The sequence below is a fragment of the Xenopus tropicalis genome, chromosome 8 (assembly GCF_000004195.4).
Source record: "Xenopus tropicalis strain Nigerian chromosome 8, UCB_Xtro_10.0, whole genome shotgun sequence".
NCBI classification, from domain to species: domain Eukaryota; kingdom Metazoa; phylum Chordata; class Amphibia; order Anura; family Pipidae; genus Xenopus; species Xenopus tropicalis.
Window position 1 is genome coordinate 82,216,180 of NC_030684.2, and position 27,958 is coordinate 82,244,137.

Below are 27,958 nucleotides of genomic sequence, written 5' to 3' on the forward strand. Positions count from 1 at the left end.
TGGCACCCCCTAGTGATTTATCCTTTCCTTCTCCTTTAAGCTGTAGGAGGTAGTATTATTACTTCAGATATATTGCTTTAACTTTGGACAAAAATCCCAATCAGTGTCCTGTAACCAAAAAAGCTTTTATGCTTTATGACAAAATCTGCTTTCACATAGTTCTTTTTAAGTCATTGCTTTATTGGTGTGGCCTTCTCATGCAGGCCAGTCCTACTGTATTAATTCGCTCATCTCCTTCATATTTGTGCAGCTACTGGGTCCACATTTGGTTTACAGTACCAACAGTATCCACTGGGACAAGCTATTACTGATATTTGCCCTTGTCTGGGAAATTGTTTTCTACCTGTTCTTCAGAACTGAGATAAAATCTCTATTGTAGCAACATATTTTTGTTATATATATATATATATATATATATATATATATAGAAAAATGATCAAATTTAAAAACATTGTTTCAGTGCTTTGAAATAAAAATATGACAGAACAAATGTTTAGTGTAGGACTTGCCATTCAGTAAAATCAGAGAATGCAACCAGGGTCTGCATAAGGCACTATATACATGGCACAAATGCATAGCAATTTCTCCACATTTCAGACAATATATTAACAGTATAAAGAGGAGGAAAGAGTTGAAGAAAAAATACATTAAGCAAATAATTTTGTGGGTAGTCTTGCTAAAAAAACATACTGTGGTATGAATGCCTTTACATATGAAGGGTAAGATGATAAGAAAGAAAAAATGCAGTGGACGGAGTCCATTTTTTTCCTCTGTCTCTGTTTTGAAGGTTTGCATATTTGCTCAAAGTGTATATATAAATCAATAGTTTACAAATTCATGAAAGTTATTTTAGTTTTATGTTCTGTTTTTGAGAGTAAACAGAGTAGTTCTGTACCTTCCTTACCCTGAAACTTAGACGCTCATAATTCCTCGTTGTTGGGTAAAGCCATTACCTCTTCAATGATGACCTTCATTGTTTCATTAGCCAATGAATTATTTGGCTGCTGGGTTGCTACCTTTTTTGGGATGGTAGGCTCTGTGTCTTGCTTATTTGGAATGGGGAGGTGGTTCCCTTTAGTCAGCTCCCAGGCTCTGCACTGTCTCTTCAGACTTTTAAGGTTAGGTTTTGCCAGAATCTAATAACAAATTTATGATGGCCATTATCAGAGTATACCACAATAACATAAAGGACTGGTTACAGGTTTAACCATTTTAGTGCTAAAAAATTAGAATACAGAGCATCTTCATTAAAAAAAAACTGTAGTGCTGATAATTTAAATACATTTTTTCCAGTAGTTTTTGATCTATGGCATGCTGATGTTTACATGGCAGCATTCCATGGATCAAAAAGCTGGTCGCCAGCATTAAAGGGGCAATATACCTCATTGTTCAATATATGGGGCTTGTGCTGTCATTTTAATCATAACTTTTTTTAAATTTATTTCTTAAGCTGAACATACTTATGGTCTGTCATTTTAATCATAACTTTTTTTTTTTTTAAATTTCTTGAGCTAAACGGCAAACAGAGAAACTGATGCTTATGAATGAAGCTACTCCATGTTTGGTTGTTGCAAAGTACATAATTAGATTACCAGTATACAACCCCATTCCTTCACCGTATGTTGTGACTATTTTGTTAGCAGGAACCCATTAGGGCTCTGGCACATGGGGAGATTAGTCGCCCGCAGCAAAACTCCCTGTTCGCGGGCAACTAATCTCCCCGAGTTGCCTACCCCTGCCATCCCACCGGCGAACATGTAAGTCGCCGGCGGGATGGCACACACGGCGGCACGATTTCGCGCAAATCGCCAAAAAAGACTCGCGAGTCTTTTTCGGCGATTTCCTGCAAATGAAGCTTTTATTGTTGTGCCATACATGACATGTTTCAGGCCCCTTCCGTGCCCTTTATCAATCTCCCTGTTTCCCCTGTTCATTAAAAAAATAGGCAAAAAGTATGACTGGCACTAACCCTATTTATTAAACTTATATTCAACAATGGGGGTTAATTTCAGAAAAACAGTTTAAGAAGACGCATACTATACCTGGTCACAAGGCTCAAGATGCAGCATGTCTGCAAGTGGTAGGATTGCAGGTCTCCCATGTGCGCACTGAAATGGAAGGCTACAACGTGACAGGCACTGCATCAGGTGCTTGCAGTCATCCAAACTAAGCTGATCATTGAATTTGATAGCACCTGTCACAAACAAAGAAAATTGATGTGTTGAACAAGCAGCTGTGGAAAGGGGCAACAGCACATCAGATTAACCGCATATCTCTGGCACTCCCATGCATGCATCTCACAAGCCCACTCTTTCCAGATATCTTTATTCCACCCAATACAAATAAATGAGGCATTTGCCTTTTTTCAGTTGTTATCCAGTAAAGTTACATTGTTTATGCTTTTAGAATAGCAACAGACACTAGTTTCTTGCAACAAGACAAAATCTGGCCATACAAGCACTGATGTTTGATGCCAACTCATTCACCCCTAATCAAGTCAGCAGGTTGCTGGGCCATGTATGACCCCAAAACAATAGGCTCCACATGAGTAAATGTAATTACAGGTGATTTCTGTTGGAAAAAATGTTTCCTTTTCAAATGAATGAATAGGTGATTTTGCGAGCTTTGTCTTCTGCCCAATGCAGAAGACAAAGTTTGAGTATAATCTGACATCTTGGTAAATGTAAGTGATAATTGTGACTTATTAGGTAAGCAAATATTAGTCTGTATAGATACAAAAGGGTCTTAGAGATATTCCCTATTGGGGGCTTCTCTAGTCCTGATTGCTTAAATCTTACAAGTATTTAAATAGAAATAAATAAACATTAATTATAATATTAACAAAACAACAATAGACAGGCCCATGTTATCATAGTTTAAACCTAGTGCTTTTGTTTGCTTATTACAGATACAACTTAGATGTGATCTAACTGTCGTAAGTCAATGAGAAAGTTTACAGTGAGAGAAGAGTGTGAAAATTCTTGTTTATGTGCCAAAAAGTCACATGATTTTAAAGATTCGTTATTGCCAGGCACGTGTTGGATTCGAATCTTGCTGAAAAAGGCTAAATCTTGGCTGAATCCTGAACTGAATACTGGATTAGCTGCATCCCTAATAATTAGTCTAATTAATGTGTGATATATAGTTACTATGCCGACTTCATATTATGTTTACTTCACCTTTAAACACCTGAGGGATGAACTGTAATACTAACCATGAGCAAGATGGCAGTGTTCCAGAAGTCATTCAGAATGACTTTCTAAATCTTAAAGGAGACATATTGGATAAAAGGAAAAAAAAAAAAAATTTGTAGGCAATTATGAATAATATATGGTGCTGGTTTCACTTTGGGCTAAAAATCAGCTCTCTGTCCGTGTTTGAAATAAAGGGTGGGCGTGTCCTAATGGTCCCAGCCAGAAGCACAATAGGAGGGGGATAGGAAATCACAGCCTTGCACTCAGACAAGCAAAGACAGGCTGCAGTTCCCTATAAGGTCAGCCTAGCTGCTGATTGGTTCCTATCCTACAGTTGGTTGTTTTATACCACGTTGATTGAATTCAACCTTTTGAAGCATTTTTCAAAATGCAGTCTAAATGGGTAATAATGCTCAGGGCTGCCATCAGAAATCAAACAACAAAATTATTAGAGCCCACCAGAATCTTATGGTTAAAAACCAAAACACACTAATAGTGCCAGGTTCTTCATTAAAAAAAGAAATGTATTTCCGATATACATTTATTTAAAAATCTGTACTGTTTATATAAAAAAAAACACAATCCCTTGCCTGCGATTCCTCCATTCACTCCACTAACTCTGATTACTAATTGCACAAATCTTTAGATGGCACTGGCTGCATTACTTTAAAACATCTTTTAAAGTTCCAAGTTCTGACAGCAGGAAAGCAGTGTGCAGGGATGTTTCTAACCAAAGTTAGCTTTAGTGGAAAGCAAAGGCATGAAACAACCCTGTGTTACTGTGTTCAGCTGCCCCGCCATCCAGGACTCAGAGCAACACCCATCATTTCACTGTAGTCCAGCCAGCAGCCGCCTAAGGATTTGTGGGATTAGTAATCAGCACTAATGGAAGGAAGGGGGGAATCACATTTTTTATAATGGATTTTTTAATGAATGTGTATTGGAAATAGTTTGCTCTTTTAATGGAGAACCTGGAACTGGCCTCTTAGTTTTTGACTTTACACCCCCAATTTAAAGAATGTGCTGTGACACCAACATCTTTCATTACTTTGGACTTATACTCACAGGCGTTTGCCCAGTGTCTGCCTTGATCAAATATTAAAATTACAGAATTATCTTTAACATGTAGTAAGTTATTACATTACAACAGAATAACACATTTAGGATAATAAACCCTATGCTATTATTAAATGCATTCAATTTGTTACACTAGCCCACACAGTTACGCCATCAGATTAGTTTTATTTGGCTTGATTTTGCTTTGCCTTGCTAGTGCTTTCTAAAATACATTTACAGCACAAATATAGAAACTGGGCATAAGTAGATAGGTAGAAAAATAAGTGGCACGGAAAAAGAGGTGATTGGCCGGTCTCATCACTTAAGAGGGCCAGCCCGGCAGTACAGGCCCAAACAATTGATGCCCTCAAGGCAGGAACCAGATTGCCACGCCCCCTGCTTGTTATCCTCCCTTGGGGGCCAGGGGAGGAGCAGGACCTACAGAAGAGCCGGAACTCAGGGTTGGGGCAGAAAAGGTACATGCCTGGCGCCCCCCAGCTATTGTGCCCTAAGCACATTCCTCTTTAACCTACCCCTAGTTCTGGCCATGCATGTACTTTGATTATCCAGGCCCCCCTGCTGTCAATGTGCGGCAGACTCAGGAGGTGTTCTTTCACCTACACAGCTTTCTGTGCCACTAATTTGATGCTGATGTTTACAGGAGACATATAGGTTTAACAAAAAATCTCTAATCTTGTAGATAATTATGAATAATGTATGGTTCTGCTTTCACTTTGCTCTAAAAATGTATACAGTCTTTAAAAATGGCCCCTTTATTGGAGCTCACTATAGCAACTCTCAGGTTCCTGTCCAAGTTTCAAATGAGGGGTGGGCTTGTCCTAATTGTCCCAGGCAGAAGCACAGTAGGAGGGGAGTAGCCAATTAGTCTTGTAGTCACAAAAGCAAAGACAGGTTTCGGTTCCCTATCAAGTCAGCCTCTCCTACAGTGCAGTGTGCCGAGTGCAGCCGGCCCCCTGCCCAGCCTGGGGGAAGGGGTAGCAATAAGTTAAACAGATGGGAGGGACTAGTGGGATTTCTGGAAAATGTTCAATAAATCAGCCTGAGACACTACTTTTTACTTTTTCCTGATGGTGGCCCTGCTACTGCTGTATTAAGAAATATGAGCCAACGCCACCTCAAACTGAACCTAACAAAAACTGAACTAATGATCTTTCCGCCTAAGCCTGGTCCTACTCCCCCCTTTTCTATCTCTATTGAAGGCACCCTCATCAACCCTGTCAATTCCATGCGTTGTTTGGGGGTGATCTTTGACTCCAGTCTCTCCTTCTCTGACCATACTAACACCACTGTCAAAACCTGTCACTTTTTCTTACGCAATATTGCCAAAATCCGTCCCTTTCATTCTACTGTAACAGCTAGGCTGCTCATGCACGCGCTCATCCTATCCCGACTTGACTACTGTAACCTGCTGCTAACCGGCCTCCCTAACTCCCATCTTACCCCCCCTACAGTCTATATTAAACACTGCTGCCAGAATTCTCTTCCTCTCATCCAGGAGAGTTCAGGCCCTTCCCCTGCTAAAGTCCTTATCGTGGCTTCCTATTAAACAAAGAATAGTTTACAAACTCCTTCTCTTAACCTTCAAAGCCCTCCATTCCTCTGCTCCTCACTACATCTCTTCCCTTGTGTCTCCGTACGTTCCTGGCCGACTCCTTCGTTCCTCGCAGAGCAACCGTTTGGTTGCGCCCCCAACTACTACTGCTGTTTCCCGCCTTAAACCTTTCTGCCTTGCTGCCCCTTACATTTGGAATGCCCTCCCTGATTTCCTCCGGAGAGAATCCTCCCTCAGTCTTTTTAAAACTAAATTTAAAGACTACCTTTTGGAGCACTCACCCAGCACCTGATCTGGAAACTGGCACTTATACTGTAATGTCACCCACTGTGACCTACAGCACTTACATTTGCCCATTTGTGTCTGTTAGTTACCCCTCCCATATAGATTGTAAGCTCTACGGGGCAGGGAACTCCTTCATCTTGTGTTTCTGACTCTTATTGCAAATGTACCTTGTATTTATTTGTATTTATTGTTGTACTTTGTATTTATCCATTATCTTTAACCCCCTGTTTGTATTAATGTATTCTACTGTACAGCGCTGCGTACATAAGTAGCGCTTTATAAATAAAGATATACATACATACATACAAGTTGTAACTTTATTTACCAAGAGCATTTAACTCAGCAGAAAATACTTGCAAACCTCTACTACCTCAACTGCCCATAAACAGTTCTCACCATGACAAGCTTGTGATGCCAAAACCTTCAGTACTGTCAGTGGAATGGTACCACCTGCTCGTCTCGTCATCTGCAACAGCTACATAGATCAAAGGGTATCAATAAATATGAAACATGAATAACTAATTAACAATACTGATTAGTGCATGTGACAAGAAACATAAGAACTGCAAGGGGAAGGACAATGCATTTGAGATAAGAGTGTCATTTCATTTGTGTTTGTTTGTAAAATGCAAAATAAAAACCTTTTAAAAAAAAGTGTGTCATTTCATGCATACATACAATAAATATTATAGAGTATAGGGGGAATATCAAATATAAATTCAACATGTAAAAACTGTGATTGATGCATTATTTAGACTTGAAAGATGTGGATATACAATATTAAACCATGTTAACACTAAAACCGGAACTATTGCAGAAATGAAAATTTAATATGAGCTACATCTCATGACAACACATAACTTTATATAATATGAAAATTATGTTTTTGAAATAATTCATTTATTTCTCACTCTGGCTCTTTGGCAATGTATCTCTTCAATCAGATGTTAGATTTTGATGGACAGGTCAAATACATCAATGGGCAGTTCTCTCTTGCTTAGACAATGTATTAATAAAATTTAACAAAAAAGATTCTGACACAAAGCTGCATGTAGAGAGAAGAAGAGAGTGAAGAAATTGCAAAGAATTTTCATTTGGTTATATAGTATGTAGAAACTTCATTATTTCTATGAAATTAAGCTTATACTAATTTTCAGTTTTCACAATAGTTTTCCTACTTAGCTGTTAAAGGAATAGTAACATTTCTCAGATATTTTCAGATATGTATTACTCAAAGTCTGGTCTTGACTAAAAAGGGGAATTATCATGCAAACAAATTATTTTCATAAGCTTCACAGAGCCGGGCCAAGGAGTACTGCCACCCTGGGCATTAAAAAAAACGAAACAAACAATTTGGGTTTAAGGTATTTCTGTTATTTCAAAAAGGGAGTAGAATTTTTAACTGAATATATTTAGAATTTTTTTTTTAATTAGAATTATATATTTTTGTATCATCTAGAAAAAAAGGCAATTTCTAGCATCTGCTGTTAAATGTTGGCAGTTTTGTCATTATTTGTGTTTCTGTAGGCTCCACAAACAAGTGCAGGGCTCACAGGGGCAAAACTAGGTAATTATAACTGCAATAACATTTAAATAAAGCATTGCCTTACAGGAAGCACAGACACCTTGTTGTAGTCAGCTAGGAGAGCTTTGCAATACATGGGTTCAGTAAAATGTTGTACAAGGCAACTTCTCCTTTATGAACAGAAAATTGTTCTTGTAAGGGCAAGACTGAACATGGGATAACAAGTGTAAAATGTATTTACTTATACAATACACAAGAACACAAGGGTTTACTTACCTCCACCTGTTCTTGTAGAAACTCCTGAAACACAGATAAGACAAATGAGACTTTCTGTGGTTGCTGCATTTGAGTGACTAAAAGACCACAGCCAGTTCAAAGAATATGTACAGATGTGGAAAAAGTCATACAATTTTAATACATAATACCTAGGTTTCCATGTTTGTTTAATAGATTGTAAGCTCTACAGGGCAGGGACCTCCATCCTCTTGTGTCTTTGGCTCTTAACTTATTGCAACTGTATCTTGTATTTATTTATTTGTATTTATTGTTATACTGTGTATTTATCAATCTTATTAAATCTTAATAACCCCGTTTGTATTAATGTATTCTACTGTACAGTGCTGCATACATAAGTAGCGCTTATAAATAAAGATATACAATCGAAATTTAATGGACAGCTAAATCAGGATTTTATCTGCAGGCATTATGTCAAGTTCCATAACTACACCGTTTACTAGGCCTGCTTATAAAATACAAAACTCAAATTAATAATTATATTTTTTCAGCAATAATACAATACCTGCACAAGGTTTTTAGCTACTGTTGACCTTCTACGATGTAATTCATTTGCTTCTCTCTCTACAAAACACACAGGGACTGCTGACACCAGGACACATGGACCTTGAGTATCAGGAAATGACAGAGACAAGCCAATACTTTGCGAACTCCTAGCAAGGACCCTATAAAAGAAAAGCATATATACATTATATATATATATATACATTATATATATATATATATATATATATACACACATTATATATATACACACATTATATATATATATATATATATATATATATATATATATATATATATATATAAAAACAAAATGAAATACTGGCACTCACGTATAATCCACAGCTTGGCCTGGGTGCAATCCTCAAAATTAGAATGAACACGAATTGGGAAAAGAAGCCGCACTCACAGTACTTAAGTCCTGTGAGTGCGGCTTCTTTTCCCAATTCGTATATATATATATATATATATATATATATATATATATATCAAAATAAAACAGCCAGCACCAAGGGTCTTTGTATTTCAAAAAATCTCGTGTATTATAATTGCATGTACAACCGACGTTTCGGTCCCTTTTGGGACCTTTTTCAAGGTCCCAAAAGGGACCGAAACGTCGGTTGTACGTGCAATTATAATACACAAGAGATTTTTTGAAATACAAAGACCCTTGGTGCTGGCTGTTTTATTTTGATATTTATGTGATATCCCGTGCACAGGGGCAGCTGCAGAGCAGCAGATTTTGGAGTGTGGTGCTGTCGTGTGGACTGTTTTATATATATATATATATATATATACAGTGGAGGAAATAATTATTTGACCCCTCACTGATTTTGTAAGTTTGTCCAATGACAAAGAAATGAAAAGTCTCAGAACAGTATCATTTCAATGGTAGGTTTATTTTAACAGTGGCAGATAGCACATCAAAAGGAAAATCAAAAAAATAACTTTAAATAAAAGATAGCAACTGATTTGCATTTCATTGAGTGAAATAAGTTTTTGAACCCCTACCAACCATTAAGAGTTCTGGCTCCCACAGAGTGGTTAGACACTTCTACTCAATTAGTCAACCTCATTAAGGACACCTGTCTTAACTAGTCACCTGTATAAAAGACACCTGTCCACAGAATCAATCAATCAAGCAGACTCCAAACTCTCCAACATGGGAAAGACCAAGAGCTGTCCAAGGATGTCAGAGACAAAATTGTAGACCTGCACAAGGCTGGAATGGGCTACAAAACCATTAGCAAGAAGCTGGGAGAGAAGGTGACAACTGTTGGTGCGATTGTTCGAAAATGGAAGGACCACAAAATGACCATCAATCGACCTCGCTCTGGGGCTCCACGCAAGATCTCACCTCGTGGGGTGTCAATGATTCTGAGAAAGGTGAAAAAGCATCCTAGAACTACACGGGAGGAGTTAGTTAATGACCTCAAATTAGCAGGGACCACAGTCACCAAGAAAACCATTGTAAACACATTACACCGCAATGGATTAAAATCCTGCAGGGCTCGCAAGGTCCCCCTGCTCAAGAAGGCACATGTGCAGGCCCATCTGAAGTTTGCCAATGAACACCTGAATGATTCTGTGAGTGACTGGGAGAAGGTGCTGTGGTCTGATGAGACCAAAATAGAGCTCTTTGGCATTAACTCAACTCGTTGTGTTTGGAGGAAGAAAAATGCTGCCTATGACCCCCAAAACACCGTCCCCACCGTCAAGCATGGGGGTGGAAACATTTTGCTTTGGGGGTGTTTTTCTGCTAAGGGCACAGGACAACTTATTCGCATTAACGGGAAAATGGACGGAGCCATGCATCGTGAAATCCTGAACGACAACCTCCTTCCCTCTGCCAGGAAACTGAAAATGGGTCGTGGATGGGTGTTCCAGCACGACAATGACCCAAAACATACAGCAAAGGCAACAAAGGAGTGGCTCAAGAAGAAGCACATTAAGGTCATGGAGTGGCCTAGTCAGTCTCCGGACCTTAATCCAATAGAAAACCTATGGAGGGAGCTCAAGCTCAGAGTTGCACAAAGACAGCCTCGAAACCTTAGGGATTTAGAGATGATCTGCAAAGAGGAGTGGACCAACATTCCTCCTAAAATGTGCGCAAACTTGGTCATCAATTACAAGAAACGTTTGACCTCTGTGCTTGCAAACAAGGGTTTTTCCACTAAGTATTAAGTCTTTTTTTGTTAGAGGGTTCAAAAACTTATTTCACTCAATGAAATGCAAATCAGTTGCTATCTTTTATTTAAAGTTATTTTTTCGATTTTCCTTTTGATGTGCTATCTGCCACTGTTAAAATAAACCTACCATTGAAATGATACTGTTCTGAGACTTTTCATTTCTTTGTCATTGGACAAACTTACAAAATCAGTGAGGGGTCAAATAATTATTTCCTCCACTGTATATATATATATATATATATATATATATATATCATGATGGTATGCTGAAATAAATCACTGACTTGATTGATGCTATAGCTGTGAGTGCTTTCTACTGTTGAGTTTGATGCATTATTTTTGTCAGCGCCCAGCCGTTGCCCCGATACTGGTGAGTGCCTATCGGGGCAAAGGCTGGGTGCTAACAAAAATAATGCATCAAACTCAACAGTAGAAAGCACTCACAGCTACAGCATCAATCAGGTCAGTGATTTATTTCAGCATACCATCTACGCGTTTCGATCACCACAGGATCGTCATCATCCTGACTGATGCTGTAGCTGTGAGTGCTTTCTACTGTTGAGTTTGATATATATATATATAGCGAACCCAGGGTGGCACTCTGCTTCAGCTCTTAGCTCGGGTGCAAGGTAAATGATTTAAATATCCAAAAAGACCAGCAACACCGAGTTATATTCCAAAAACAATCAATTGTGTATTAAAAACGCATGAACAGCCAACGTTACGTTTCGGTCCCCATCGGGGGCCTTGAGAAAGGTCCTGATGGGGACCGAAACGTAACATTGGCTGTTCATGCGTTTTTAATACACAATTGATTGTTTTTGGAATATAACTCGGTGTTGCTGGTCTTTTTTGGATATATATATATATATATCTCCTCTCCTGGCAATAATAAATATTTTACTTTTTGCATAAGACCTGTGTGTGCGGCTTCCGAGTTGGTTTGATTTTCCCATCATATCGGGGACAGTATCAGCTCACTGATATGGTCCTTGTTCCGACAGTTCCTATACCTGTTGTTGTAATTTGATCGCTTGACCCTAGGGCCAAACAATCAAATTAGGAGACAGGAGAAAGATCTGACCTTTCAAACGTTTGGATCTTAACGTCTATGGCCACCTTTGCTGAACGTATGGAATGGTCCATTAAAAATAACCGACTGAAAAAGAATGGACTTTTATAAGTGTAGCTGGCCAGTAAAAAATTCTTACAAGGCATCTGGTCACTGGGGGTCCAAGTGAATTATTTTTTTAGTGCCATAATGGTGTCACTTTGACAAAATCTTGATGCAGCGCTGAATGACTCTTGTTTAGCTCTGAGATTGTATCATAGCTGCACCATGTTTACCACAGGGTTTATAAATGACCACAATGTCTTTGGGTCTGACCTAAGAAGCCGGTACTGAATCTCTGTCACATTCAGTTCCAGGGGAGGACTGATAACAGACATCTTCAGTTGTCGCCTCCCTGAATCATCCTCTGGTGCTGACTCATAGGAATCTATAAAGGAAAAACAGAATCAATAGTTGTATACAAAATGAAAGGAAATAAGGGAAAAATTTTGTTCTGGAATACCTGCAATAAGTTGTTCCAGACGGACACGTTCATGAGCAGCATGCTGATCCACCAGCACAAGGAGATTTCCATCTAAAGGGTTAGTTATGAACAATATACAATATATTGATCGTATTATCTATCTCACAAGAACTAAACTTAGAGTAATTATTTGCTCTGTTTATCTTAAGAAATAACAAAAAACATACATTTTTTGTGATTAACACAATTAGCAAAAAGAATGTCCAGCACAACCTTATTTGTATATGCTACTTCAAATACAAGCTTCATCATTTTTGCTTAGGCAAGTCAATTCAAATTATAAAACACCTTTCCTTCTCCTTTAAGGATTTGGTTCGGTTAGGTACATGGATTTGGCGCATCTCTAACTGTAACAAGTGATGTACCCTGACTCTATTATCAGTGAGTATTTGTGTTAAGTCTGTATGTTTAAATGTATATATACCCTTCACTGTACAATGTTGTGAAATAGGTTGTGACTTTATAAATAACTTCTTAATACTAACTGTTCTTAAAAGCCAAATTTTGTGAAACATATTTACCTTGCTCTGATCCCTCCTTCATCTTTGTGTTCATCAAACAAGCAATGAATTTATTGTCCACCTGCTGAAGAACCTTTACAAAAACAAGAGAAGAAATGTTTACATGTCATACAAAACATGTTTATGTTCTGATGAAAAAATGTATAATGAGGAAGTAGAATTCTTAGAGAATCAGATTAAAGTGAGTTTAGGTCTGACCAGGACTGCCTTTAAAGGACACACAGCATTTCTGAGCCTAAATCTACACTGTATGTGGACAAGATGATTCAAGGACTGGAAGGAAATGTATTGGCTTTTCATTGCTGGCGTTTAAGGGTGAAGACACACACAGGTACTAGTAGCAGCTACTTGTCACAGCTACTAATAGACAATGCTGATCATTTACTTATAATTGTCTCTACATGTGTTTTAGCAGAGGCAATTCTCAGTATTGTCCACGGCAGGTTATTTTTTGGCATTTAGTTGCCATGAAAAAGTAGCTGCTAGTAGTAGCTCCAGGTGTCTTCACCCTTAATGTCAGTGGAGAAATTGACCCATGAGCCATTAGCCTAAAGGTGTTACATCGTTTGATGCTTGGTTCTGAGCCATAGCAGAAAACAGGCTGATAAGCCACGCCATTTGTGTCCTTTTAAAGGTAAGTCCCCTTTGCATTCTTGTGGGAGGGGCAATGTCCACTTACCTGATGCCAATGGACTCCTGCTTAAAAAGCTCTTTCTTGGGACTAGAAGTTTTTGTACTTTGGGGACTGATGTTCCAATCAGGGTGTACTGATTTGTTCTTCTCCTTGGCCCAGGACTACAAATTCCATACTTATTGGTAATGTATACATTTTTGATGTTTCACAAGAACCCATATCCAGTGTGTAACTGTGTACCATAAAAAGTTTGTCTGTTTAAATATAACCCTACTATTGGAGTGCTTGGTAAGTTAGTGAAAGCTAACCCTTGGACTTCTGTGAATCAGAGTGTTGTTAATGTATTGAACTGTAAGTGGTGGCAGTGAGTTCTTGTGTTGGGCTTTCTTTGGGGTGCAAATGCACTAGCTTGTGTGTAAGGTAACCGAAAGACTAAATATATAAAACACAGAAAACATAATTCTTAGCAACTTTGCAATGTACATTCATTACAAATTTGTAATGGTTATTAAGTTATTTGTAAATATTATTGCTATTAAAACCAGTGTTTGTCTGCCTTTTTCTATTCTCTGCCCTGGTGGCTCTTACTTTTGAAGGAGTTGAAGGAGAAGGAAAGGCATTTTGGCATTTTATTGCCAATAGATTAGCCACAGTAGTTCCGCCTAGAATGCTATTTTTATTCAGCAGAAAGCTTTACCATACCTGAGTAAACAGCCGTAGAAGCTTTTTGTTTAAGATAGCAGCTGCCATTTTAGCTTGTTCTCAGTAGCTTCAGTGCTGTAGCTCTAGCTATTGGTAGCTCAGATCCCACATTCTGATGGAAGGGGGAGTGAATTCTTGTGAATTCATATGGGAGGGTGAGCAAAAAAGGGAGGGGAAGAGGAGAGAGCGGTTCAGTGCCCCAAACCAAACCAAAAGGACTTCTCCTTTAAGGCAAATGCTACAGTAGCAATTACATTTACACAATAACTTTTAAAGAACTACAAATTTTAAATAGATTTATATTGAAAAGTTGATTAGAATTATGTTTTCTTTCATTAGACAAAAAATATTTTTTGGGTTGACATTTCCTTTAAAGTTAAATTTACATTTTCAGAATTGGCTGTATAATATATATCAGCTATTAATATGACATGTAAGTTAGCCATTGACCCCTACCTTCACAGAGTGCATCATTTCCTTTGTGAAACGATATGGATACAATATATTGTGAATTTTTACTGCCAGAGTATTTGTCTGTCCCCTGCTCACATCCACAGCCACCTGTCATAAGACATTTTGCAAATTACTGCCTGCACCAATGTAATAATTTTGCTACATTTCCCACAGTTTTCCTAACATCAAAAATGTGAATCTTGAAGAACCACAGTAATGAGCATCTCATAGCACAATTTGACCTCTCCATATTTGCTCCATTCTCCCCATCCCTAATCACTCTTCTTTCGAACTTTTTTCTTAGATTAATAAAGAAGTGCTTCTATAATCACATTTACTGAGAGTTAAACTATTTTATTTACATCCAAAATGTAATACCTATTATTTGTCTTTTTGACAAAGGCGTATAAATTTAACATTTAAATATAGCGTCTAGACTAAAATGCTGGTTATTATAAATATATGGCATCACTTACCTCAGGATGGCGAGTAAACACTGGATTTTCCCATTCTGAGAACAAGGACTTCAGGATACTGTTTTCTGAATTATCTACACACAAAGCAACAAATGAAGTAATTGCCATTATAAAAGCAACATTTTACTAGCCTAGCTCACAGGGTTTTAAAGTCATGTGTAATAAAACCAAATGACTAAATAAATTCCAGCTGTATTTCCTCTTTCCTATAATTTGATATTGATCACCAGAACAAACAGGCACAACATTCACAGGACCAGAGAAGGCAGAAGAGGCAGTAGCCCTGTCACAGTTGCGCCCTAGGCACATGCCTCTTCTGCCTACCCCTAGTTCCACCTTCTTACTGCCAGCATTGACAACTGACTTCTGCAACCTGTATATAAATAATACATTAACAACAAAACAATTCCAGACATTTCTTTATGAACTACAAAAAATCACATTAATATGGTGCATCCTGGTCCTGAGGTCTGTCAGTTGTATTCAGATAACTGTAGGTGTTTAGAGTAAGTTACCAAGTCCATTGTAAAAGTCCAGGAATGTAGAAGGACTGTGTTTTAAATTAATGTTCAGTTCTAGTTTCTTTGTATACAGTGGTTTCTAACCAGGCTATATGACACTAAAAATAGTTTTATCCTAATTTAGTTTATGGACAAGGCAGAAGTAGACAACTAGTCTTGAAGTATGGCTTTCACAGGTGGAGCTGCAAATATATCTGCCAGGGCATTATCAGTCCTTTCTAATGATGATGATGTCCTTGAGGTTTGTTACATACCGCCCATTCTATCATCAAACAAAAATATTCCCTCTCTATCCAAAGGTGCATAAATACTAAATCAGCCCACACATTTTGACATTAGGCTCTTTATAACTGTCCCTTGTTGAATCACTGTAACAAATGTAATAAAATTGATGCATTATTTGAAAGTCACTAACAAATAAAACAATATTTTGTAACAATTTATCTTCTATGTATTATTGGATACAATGTATGCCGACAGAATAGTTTGATACCACATATGCATTGAACTACTCAAATTATATGACATGCGGGAATCCCATAATACAAATTTTCAAAGGTGACCCTACAGCCCTTGCAAACTAGGGGTCATTTACAATGCCCCATGCAGGAAGCAAAGTGCAAACAACAACCAGGGGAGACAAAAGGGATCATATATACAGTATGCACAGAGCATATTTGTTCTGCAAATGGTTGTTTTGTGCATGTTTTTCCCTACACACTGCTGTGCCTACCTTTCCTTTTTCTGTGCATCACAGTGAAATGAAAATAGTGCAAAGAAATTTCCAAATAAGATTGCAGTTTGCACTAGAGTGCCCTCTGTGGGAAAATATAGCACAGATTTTCAATTTGTAGATATATAAATTCACAATTTGCGAAATCAGTTTCATGAATATTTTTTCTGCCACAAAACTTGTGGTGTAACTCACAGACGTATAAATATTCACAATTTGCAAATACACCATATTTAAAAAGCTTTAAAGGACATTCGCACTGCAAATAAAAATCGCTATTTCATTTGCACATTAAATGCACCAGTCTTGTCCAGCTTTATAAATATAAACACAGGCACAGCAAATATGTTCACTGTGTGAATAATTTTGCACTGCATAAATGTTATAAATGATCCCCAAAATGAGCTGAGAACACAGCCATGTATAAAGAAGAAAAGGCAGAAGTGTCCTAGTGCAGGAATGAAAAAAGCCAGAGAAATAGTGATGTGTGGATCAGGAAAAACTCAACCTGCACCCAACCCTAACCCACAAAATGGTGCCATTGTAGGACCCGCTCTCAATATGTACCTGCATTTTTCTGTTCCATAAGCTACTTCTGTGTGCAATTCTGTTTCCAAGACAGGGAATCCTTTGAAGCAGAGGAAATATTTGACTTTCCCAGTCTCACCTACACCCAACATAAACCCACAATGCTCACCCAAATTTAATTTGGTAAATGAGGGTCAACTCTCATATCACTATGATGAAAGACAAGAAAGGACAGTAGGTTGTACTGTAGAAGGTGAATGGAGAGGTGTTATATACAGTTGTGGGTATAGGCCATATTTGCTATATGGTCTCCTAAGGGCCCATGCCTAGAATGGCAGTTTTAGCGGGCAGTCATTGGGTGTCTGTACAGTGGCAAACTGGGTATAGGCTTATACATGGGTTCTGACTTGGTTTGAATGTTTGAAAGTCAAAGATTGTGTCTTTAGCCAAATCCCTAAAAAAGTTGATTTGGTGCATCCCCAGTGTGACTAATTTTGAATTATATAACACTATCAACTCTGCCCCTCCTAACCAATCCCATGTGCATGGCCCTGGCAGGCTGTGAAAAAAGTTACATGATCTGTCCCTAGCTCCTCATTCTGTATTGCTGCTGATTTTGCGGCTGTAACACTGAATAAAGGTAAAGGTTGTGTCCAGAAGGGCTGTGCTATAAATATTTGATATGGCACTTTGTGTGCCATTTTTTTACCAGGCCAAAAATGTCATCTTTGCCTTAGGCTCTGACAGCCCTGTTGGTCAAGCCACTCATTAAAGGACAAGGAAAGTCTAAGTCACTTGGGGGTGCCAAAATGTTAGGCACCCCCAAGTGACTTAAATCGCTTACCTTGTACCCCGGACTGGTGCCCTGTTAGGAGAAAACAGCACCAGCCCGGGGTAGCTGCCAGCGCTTCCTACTTCCTATTCGCGCTGCTGGCAAATGTCCAGGACAGACGCATGCGCAGTAGAGTGAAACGCCGACTTCTCTGTTCAAAGTTCGACTTTTCACTCTAATGCGCATGCGCGCACAGCGAACAAGGAAGAAAGAAGTGATCGCTGCTACCCCGGGCTGGTGCTGTTCTCTCCGTACAGGGGCACCAGCCTGGGGTAAAAAGTAAGCGATTTAAGTCACTTGGGGGTGCCTAACATTTTGGCACCCCCAAGTGACTTAGACTTTCCTTCTCCTTTAAGGTCCAATATTTGTTCCAGCCACCTTAGCTAATATGCACAAACATATATAAAAACATTAAAAAGACTTTTGGGATTTGGCCGAACCCCAAATCCTTCATGAAAGATTCGGCTGAATACTGAACCGAAACTGAATTGGCATATGCAAATAAAGCTATGGACGGGTTAAAGATAGAGCACAGTGAAAATGTTTTAACTTCTGTGTTTATATGACAAATAGTCACGTGATTTTAAGGCAGAATCTTGGCCAAATCCTAGACCGAATCCTGGATTCGGTGCATCCCTACTTTCCATTGTGTATATCAATATAAAGGTAATCAAAACCATTTTTTCACAGTTTGTCTATTCAAGCAGGATCCCAAAAATAAATCTGAGTGCTAATAATCCTTTTTTTCAAAATTCCTTATGTACTTGATCAAGGATTACTTACAACAAATAGCCCAGGGGTGCACAATACAGGCTGCTGATCTGCTTGATGTGCTAGAGCAGTGATCCCCAACCAGTGGCTTGGGGGCTACATGTTGCTCACCAACCCCTTGGATGTTGCTCTCAGTGCACCCAAAGTAGATAGTTATTTTTGAATTCCTGATTTGGTGGAAAGTTTTGGTTGAATAAAAACAAGATTTGCTACCAAATAAAGCCCCCTGTAAGCTGATAGTGTACACAGAGGCTACCTAATAGCCAATCTTAGCCCTTATGTGGCCCCTCCATGAACTTTTATGATGCTTGTGTTGCTCTTCAAGTCTTTTTACATTTGACTGTGGCTCACAAAAGGTTGGGGATCCCTGTGCTAGAGTAAAAGGGAATGAGGTGCTTTTTCACCCTAGAACAGGTCTGTTTGATTGGCAGGCCTTGTACAATAAGATGCCATACAATGGGGAAATCACCCAAACAGCATAAAAGTGGTCACATAATGTATGGCCACCTTCTTATTGGTCCAATTGCGTGTGTAATGCATATAAAATGTCTATAAAATATACTCTAGAAACATTAAAAAATGTGTAAAAATGCAGAAGGAAGCATTTTTGCACAATGGTATGATTGAACTGTTTTGAACACAGAGATTCCCATAGTCTACAATGTTGAGGTATTTTTGGGCCCTTTGGCAATATGGTGGATGTTTAAATAGCAGATAACAGTTAAGCTCTGTAGACTCAAATAGATTTAGTTCTAAAACAGCATGATATACATGATGAGCAGGGATCAGATACCATGCATTACTCTCTAGAGAGTTACAGAATAAAAACCTCCTTCATATAAAATGGACATGAACAATGTACCCCTATTGTAAAACATAAGGATATTATAAGTCATCAAGTCAGTGACAAGGCGAAAGGCTGAGTGTTTTATGCATATCAGGGAACTCCAGGCATATATACCCGTTCAAGAAAAGAACAACTATGAAATCAATGCATATTTTAGTGCTTCACACTATCTACACCTACCTGTATTAAGTTTTGCATGTGCTCTTTCTTCACGTGGTCTAGGAAGAAATGGCACAAGGGCATCACTCCTAAATGGATAACACTGGTACTGAAATCCTAAACCAACAATATCTAAATTAGTGCTAGAACACTGTACTATTTTTAAAGAAGTTGAACAACAAAAATACAGAGAACTAGTTGATGGATAAATACATGCAAGTATTTTAACTAACCCACAATGGAGACTGCATAAAGCTTGCCTTCAGACAGGAAGTCTGTGAACACAGGGGCTAGACTTATTAATGGTGGAAAGTATACTGACACAAATGAATTGCCCATGTCATATTGACATAAACTAAGAAAGATATGTTTGACAAAAGTTTCATCTGAGACAGTATTCAAATTTCAGCATTGGACTGGCAACCTTGGGCAATAGCTTTCCTCCACTGACTAGTAAACTAATGCTAAAATAGTAAAATCTTATTTTGTTTAAGCTTATGCAGGAAGTAGTCACAATATAGTGCAAAATTGCAGCTCTAGTACTTCTACTCTAGTACAACACAGTTGTTAGGTAAGACTACCAACTAACAGCTCATGGGGCAAGAAACAGGTTATATATATCCTAATGCATGGAGCATGATATTTGCAGTATCATCAGAAATCATGGGGCCCCATACATACAATATTATCCCCAGCAGCCTAGTGCATAAAAACCAAATCAAATACTGGCGGCCAGGGGCCCTATTGGCCCAGTTTTTCCATTAAAAAAGAAACCTATTTCTTAAAAAATCCATACAGTTTTTAAAAAATGCAATTCCATGCCAGCATTACCTCCCTGCACTCCAATAGCTCGGATTACGGATTGTGTTGGTGATGGTGCTGGCTGCTTACTTTGAAACCGTCATCACTAACCAAGTTCTAGATGGCAGGAAAGTAGCTTGCAGGTTTGTTTCTGACCACGGTTAGCTTTTGTAAGAAGCAAAGGCATGAAACAGCTCAGTGTGCTGTAGTACTGATCATTTCACTGTTGTCCAGCTAGCAGCCGTTTTAAGGATTTGTGCAAACAGATTTGTGTCATCAGAGTTAGTGGAACGAAAGGGGAAATCAGCAAAGCTTGTTTTTTTTAATAAATGTATACTAGAAATACTGTACTGTAATTTTTTTTTTTGCTCTAAACTGTTTTTTTTTTGTTGTTTTTCCAAATAAAGAATCAAAAGTAAAGGTCACAGGCAGATTTCAGCTTCTCGATCAGGCAGGTTTAATTTTCCCATCAGATCCGGGGACTGCATTGGATCATTGATGCAGTCCTCAGTCCGACGGCCCATATACCTGTTGTTTTAACCTTAGGTGGGTATACCCGGAGAAGATCGGAAAAGGCGAACTCGCCAAACGAGCGTATCACACCATGTATAGCAACCTTTAGGCAACTGACAAATTGTTGTTAGGCTAAACAAGATCGCCTGTTGTATTGTGGTTGCATTATTTTAAGCAAAGTTCAGTAATTTTAGCTCGTAACAAGTAATGTTGTAGCATTGTACTTAGAATTAAGCGCCAACTCTAAGTACAATACACTAGTTTGCTATATAGGATTAGGTGGAGGAAGGCAGCTATATTGTTTGTTGTTGTTGTTTTCTCTCTCTTTCCTTTGTACCACAGAATCACTTGTTGAATATAATCACATATTACTGTTGTTTATAGGCGTGGATTTGGTTAACACATAATGTCGTAGCATTGGCAAATAAGAAAACATGACAACTTGTTGGTAGCATATTAAACAAGAAGAATTAAAAATAAATATGAAAACAGAGGAGCAGAGGAATAAAGGGAAAGAGTAAAGAGAACATATTTTCTTTTAAAAGGAGAAGCTGGGACCATTAGGGTGCTTAGTTTTTTACTTTACTTCCCCTTTAAATAATGTGCAGCAACCTCCACTCTCTTATGACTTGGGGCCCTGCAATGCTGTATTTACTTGGATTATCTAGACCCCCTCCTGTCAGTGACCTGCAAATTGTGGGAAGGGAGGGCTGGAGGTTGGGAGCCAGCATGTTTTTCCCCTACACAGTTTTCCATACTGCAAATTTGTCATAGCAGTTTTAGTCCCCTTAAAACTGCAGAGGGATTGGATAAGCGTAGTTTGAACTTCCCCTCCAGTCCATCCAATCCCCATATAGCTTTACCGGGACTTAACCTTACCGACAAATTAGCAATCAGAAAGCTTGTAGGGTAAAGATGAAGCAAGCACCTGATCTTCTGCCCTCCCTTCCAAAGTCTGCAGTCCAGTGACAGCAGGGTGGCCCCCTGAAGACCTAAAAACCCACAGGGCCCAGAACAACTCTCCCCCCTGACGATGGCCCTGGGCAAGCTGACAAATATTTAGGGCAGCACTGCTGACTTCCCTCAAGACTGTCAAAATAAAAAGAATTTACTAATGAGTTACTAATGCCTTAAGCATTAATCCCAGAGCTTGTCAGAAGTTGCTTGGAAGTACACCTTGTGCCTTCCTTGTCTGTTTATGTCTGCCCATTGTTTTGGCAAATTGATATGATTGTTTACACTACATGATACTTACCATTATTGCAAACTATGTTCACAGCTGTGGTAGTTAAATCTTTGGTGCAGATTGTGCTGTCATCCATCTTCGGACAAATGTAACTGCTGAGTCCTGTTGCGGTGTTAAGGTAAACATGTTTTCCAAGAGACTCTTCATAACACTGAAACCAATCAGCAGAGACAAAACCACCAGAATCTTCACAACAGCTTACAGAAGGAACAGAAAGTGGCACTTTAAAGCTACTTTGCTCATATAAATTAGATATGTTTGCATGAATAGCTTGTGTTACACAAGGTTCTAGAAATTTCATAGCTGTACTGTCCTGTATTTTGCCAGGACCAGAATTTTGTGTTCTCTGGCCATCCATTGTTGTTTTGTCATCTGAATGTACTGAAACATTAAGCAACTCCTTGAGATTTGTCGCATTCACACATGAATCCACTTTTTCTCCCTGCTTAAGTTTGCTTAGCTTTGCTGCCAATGAACCAAAAGTGATTTGTGCACTGGATCCAGTCTGCTTTAGCCTTTCATAGTGTGGCAAGGTCAAAGGACTCTCTTTGGGATGTTGTGGGTCAGGGCTTTTAGGATTCTGACTCATTGGTATTAGAATTTCTTCTGAAGAGGTTATTTCATTCACTGGAAACTGGAACATTAGATTATTTGAAGATGTAAAATTTTCCTCTACCACCTCATTGCAATGAGTATTTTTTGAGCTATTATTCTGACACAGATTTAGGTCAGTGTGTTTTAGATATAAGGATGTATCTGAAGTGACAGTAGCTGGGGCAGACTGGCAAGAAGTTGATGCTTGCAATTTTCCAAAATATTGTTTAAATGTCTCCAAAGATTCTCTTTGTGCAACCAAACCGAGCAGTCTGTTACAATTTTTCTTTGTGGAATTTGAGATGGTAGTTCTAGGTTCTGCATTAGCAAAGGATACATTCTTTGATACTGTTATTTTTTTTCTTTCTTCTGTTATTTTACTGTATGATGGCAAACTGCCTTTGCTATTTGGCCTTGTACTACTGTTTAAAGTATGTGAATTATTTTTAAACATTTCCTGGCCACTTAAAGGACCTGGTCGGGAGAATAATTTAAACAGACCTTCAGCTTTACTAGAATGCATACTGGGATTTGGACATAAATGATTTAGCAGCCTGAAGCAGCCTATACCACTGGCTGATTCATCAACAGTTAAGTCCTTGTAGTTACACAATGTAGCTGCAGACTGGGTGTTGCATTGTTCAGCTCCACATTGTCCATCAGTTTGTTTTTCTTGAGCAGAATTTTCATTTTCACATGCATCTATTTGTATCACAGCACAACAGGAATTATTCGGTAATTCTGAACATTCAGCATGACTGAAAGTATCTGCATTACATTTCTCACCAGTGTCTTGCTGACATTCAGTGGTGGGGGCTGCACAAAATTCATTTTCATTGCAGTTTCTGGGAGAAAATCTCCTTGACTTTGATATTTTATCAGTGTTACATTCAAGAATAGAGTCATGTGTTGATTCACTTGTGTCATTGTGAATAGTAGCATTAACATTTAAAACTTGTGTGCTAACATTAGCAGTTCTGCACACTGATTTTGACTGAAGAATTGAGTTTTCATAATTGTGTCTTACATTACAACATGCATCCTTAAAAACCTCTATATCTTGCTTTTTTACCAGCTGAAAATCTGTACAAGCGATAAAGTTACTTTCAGACTTTCCAAGTGTATCTTCTTTGGGTGGCTCTACATATAATTTCTCTCTTTTTAAGAATGCCTTAACACCTTCTTCAACAAATCGCAATACAGTGTCCCAGTCCTTGAATTCAATTAATGTTTTTGCTGGCTCAAAGCAAACATCATATTCTGAATAGTGGCAATTAATATTTATTATAAAGATTCCATAAAGCTCTTGACATGAACGACTTCTACCTGGACTACTTGTTTTTCCTACATTTATATTTTTAGGTTTGCAGATCAAACTTTCTTTTCTTAATAAAAAATCGATATGCTGATGCAATTTTGTTTTGAGAACAAGTCTATTGTTAACATACAGATATTGCATTCTTTTATTGTAATGGCCTTCACAGCTGATATAACCCCACATGTCAAACTCCCTCACTTTATGCTGGATCTCACAAAGCTTTTGAGACCTAGGTAGCCCGTAAATCTGACAAAAACGAGAACACACATCCTTGGTTTTGGCCAGCTGCAAAACTACAGAATGCATAGCATCATTTTTCAATGAGAAAGAAATTGAGGGGTGTATGAGAGACAAAGATTCCACTCTCTGGCGTATGTTCTCAAATTCAACAGTTTGGTCCATGCATTTTCTCCGCACTGGCAAGTTATAGAAAAGATTGTAGACTGAAAATGTAGTACCTGCACTAGGCCTACTGGTATTTGCTTCTTGCACACTGAGTAGTTTTCCATTCTGAATAAGTTTATAAAATGTTTTTGATGTGTTCTTGCATTTAGATGATATTTCCACTATGCTAGAAACATCAGCAATGCTTGCTATGGCTTCCCCCCGAAAACCATGAAACTTTAAGTTTTCCAAGTCGTTTAAGGAATGGCATTTGCTTGTAAAATAACGCATACCCAATCTGTCCAAATCTTCTGGGCACAATCCACTACCATTATCTACCACTTGGATTCTGACAGTTTCCAAATCAATGCGCACAGCAATACATGTTGAAAGAGCATCAATGCTGTTTAAGACCAGTTCCTCAACACATTGTCCAACTGAACTGATGGTGACTCCTGACCGTAGTTTGTGTTGTACTTCTTTTTTCAAGCATCGAATCATTGGTTCACAGGCTTAATAAATAAGGCCTTATATGCTATTCATGTATGTAAAATATAAAAATTCCTGTCAAAAGAGGGGGGGGGGGAAGTTGAACAAATTTATTATAAACATTTTTTTTTATTCCTTTAAATACAAAAGTGCTGAAAATACTATTACAAATCACTTATTTAAAGGAGAACTAAATCCTGAAAATGAATATGGCTAGACATGCCATATTTTAGATAATGAACTTATTGAACCAGCCTAAAGGCTCAACATTTCTATAGTAGTAATAATTCAATCCTTTAAAGTTGTCACAGGGGTGACCATACTGGACACTTCTGTTAGGCGTGTCTGTGACACTCACATGCTCAGTGCACTCTGAGCAACTGTTGAGAAGCTGAGCTTAGGAGTCATCGGAAATTATCAACCAAAGAAAATTATGTTTGTCTTTCATATAAGCTGATCCTAACGGGCTGATAATTAAAGTCTGATGCTAATAGCACTGGTTTCAGAGTTGCCATGCAGTAATCATCTGTCTTAATTACTAATCAGTCTTATATTGTGACATTTACATCCTATATATGCAGTTAATTGTGAGTCAGTCCCTAAACTCAGTAACTGATGGAAGCACAGAGCATGTGCAGTGAATCAGCAGAAAAGAAGATAGGGAGCTCCTGGGGCATCTTTGGGGCACAGATTACATTAACATTTATTTATAAAGCGCCAACATATTCCGCAGCGCTGTACAATAAGTGGGCTACATACATGGACATACAGAGTAACATATAAAGCAATCAGTAACTGATACAAGAGGTGAAGAGGGCCCTGCCCAAATAAGCTTACAAAGATCTCTCCTGCTAAAGGGCTGTGGTTGGCTTGGGCTGGTACAGAAGCACAAAATATAACTTACAACATATCTAGCCTAGGTCTTTAGCTAAGCTTTAGTTCTCCTTTAAAGAAGTAGTATACACTTACATATACCTTTATTAACATTAATTTATTTTTAAAAAAATAGTATTTTTAAAAAAATGCATATTATGGGTTGCAGCAATGGACAGGATAAGGGATTACCTTAACAACAGATCCTATGACGGAGAACTAGAACACCTGGGGAGAATTAACTTATGTTACACTGTTTCAAAGAGACAGTATACAGTACACTGAAAAGCCCTCCGTACAATGAGCTGCTATTAATCTTAAAAGATAAGAGGCCGTAGCTGGAGAAAGGGAAAGCTTTATTTATACAGAGGCTTTTTAATGGACGGCTGATCTGCTTGACTTTACTCTTTAGGGCTCTGGCACATGGAGAGATTAGTTGCCCGCAACAAGGGAGATTTTTCGCGGGCAACTAATCTCTCCATGTGCCAGAGCCCTAAATCTCCACGAAATGCCATCCCACCGGCGAGAATGTAAATCGCCGGTGGGATGGCATATGCGGCGCTGCGATTTCCCACCCTTCGCCCCACCCATACCGGCGATTTACATTCTCACCTTGAGAGGAAACTTCGGGGAAATAGCGGCACCGTGTATGCCATCCCACCAGCGATTTACATTCTTGCCGGTGGGATGGTATTTCAGGGAGATTTGTCGCGGGCAACTAATCTCCCCATGTGCCAGAGCCCTTAGGGCTGTGACATACGGGGAGATTAGTCGCGCCGCGACAAATCTCCCTTGTCGCGGGCAACTAATCTCCCCAAAATGCCATCCCACCTGCGAGAATGTAAATCACCAGAGGGATGGCATACACGGCGCCGCGATTTGCCAAAGTCGCCGAAGTTTCCTCTCATGGAAACTTCCACAACATCTGCAAATCTCGCCCCCCCAAACAGGCCTGGCATTTTTTGTACACAGCGGCCCAAACAGCTCCCCCATCATTCAAATAAACAGTGACTGTCTATGGCATCTTACAGCAGCACGTCTGGCATTTCACAGAATCCACAGATTGCCAGTCTGAGCCTGGGGAGTAGGTGACTTTACTTTCATTTACCCTAATTAGAGAATTAGAACAAAAAAAACATAGATTTTTCTTAATTAAAACAATAAGCAAAGAGTATGTTTAGTACAAGCCCATTTATTGAACCAGTGTTAAAAAAGGAGGTATAGTGTTCCTTTAAAGGCCATGCCACACCAGGTATTGTATCTGGCAGGGGAGAAAACGCTGATCCACTTCCTTTTGCCGAAACAAGAGCCTATGATTAAGTACCGCAAGGTACGAAACGCGTAAGGCTTGTTGCAACATGTGTTAGTTTAATAAATATACCTTGATTTTACTTTATTTTTCGTGAACTTCTGCCATTCTTTACACCTGAAATCCCGGAGTGCCTGCCTATTGATGTTTGTGATGTATCCACTTCCTTTTGCCCCCAACTATTTATGCTTAGATTTTTTCCCTGTTTTTTTACATGATAAAAGTCATATAATGCTGTGCTATCAGTATAATGCTTTATAAATATACTTCACACATAAATATAAAGCAGTAATCCACTTGCAAAGGTCTGCAAAACTCAAGCCATCATGTGTGATATCTGGAGTATAAGCTCTACGGGGCAGGGACCTCCATACTCTTTTCTCTTAACTTATTGCAACTGTACCTTGTATTTATTATTATACTCATATTTATGTATCTTAATAACCCCATTTGTATTAATGTATTCTACTGTACAGCACTGCATACATAAGTAGCACTTTATAAATATAGATATACATACATATCATGTGTTATATTTGCCAAGAACATTTTTTCTTTAAAATCAGTAAATTGCCATTAGATTACCAGTACATGACACCGTACACTTATTACCAACCCCATTAACAAAATATAATTTTCTTCAAGGTTAAATAATTTTGAAGGATTAAAACAAAATACAGTCACATTAAGCTTATCGTTACACAATCCACCGACCCCATGTCACTACGTATTTTTGTTTGCATCTCCCACTGAATTGTAAAGAACTATATAATACGTTGTAGCTTTAGAATAATACTAAATAATAATTAACTATATTGCTAATATTCCTGCACAGTCATCCACTAAACAATAATGACGTCTTTGAGTACAACAAACAACGTGTAGACTCAGCAACTCCTTTCACACTCACACACAGCTTCAAACTACGCCTCACCTCTTAAACTTTACGCCGAGACGTTCTGACGCAAACAAGTTCAGTGCCCGGCAAATGGAGTGGTAAAGTGAGCTAGTGACGTTACAGTCATCAGCGCGATATGCG

General features: G+C 38.6%; 1 protein-coding gene across 4 annotated transcripts; it reads right to left on the minus strand.

Moving 5' to 3' along the window:
• Nucleotides 1-159: 159 nt before the first annotated feature.
• mlh3 (mutL homolog 3) lies at nucleotides 160-27,958 on the minus strand. 4 transcript variants are annotated; one of them, XM_031890274.1, is made up of 14 exons: nucleotides 26,640-26,650; nucleotides 25,803-25,838; nucleotides 21,962-24,812; nucleotides 19,414-19,509; nucleotides 15,002-15,075; nucleotides 14,529-14,633; nucleotides 12,737-12,809; nucleotides 12,195-12,266; nucleotides 12,008-12,119; nucleotides 8,433-8,592; nucleotides 7,910-7,933; nucleotides 6,505-6,583; nucleotides 2,043-2,194; nucleotides 160-1,136 (listed from the first exon to the last, which is right to left on the minus strand). In XM_031890274.1, the coding sequence occupies exons 3-14, from the start codon at nucleotides 24,747-24,749 to the stop codon at nucleotides 921-923; spliced, it is 3,951 nt and encodes a 1,316-aa protein (XP_031746134.1). In that variant the 5' UTR covers nucleotides 24,750-24,812; nucleotides 25,803-25,838; nucleotides 26,640-26,650; the 3' UTR covers nucleotides 160-920.

Bases quoted from the DNA above. Each gene is read 5' to 3' on its own strand.
- mlh3 (XM_031890273.1), bottom strand. From the start codon at position 24,749: ATGATTCGATGCTTGAAAAAAGAAGTACAACACAAACTACGGTCAGGA. The intron at 15,076-19,413 runs GTAGGTGTAGAT...CTTTGTGTGTAG, and splicing joins ACATGCAAAACTTAATACAG to ATAATTCAGAAAACAGTATC. The intron at 2,195-6,504 runs GTGAGAACTGTT...TGTTTGTGACAG, and splicing joins GGCATCACAAGCTTGTCATG to GTGCTATCAAATTCAATGAT.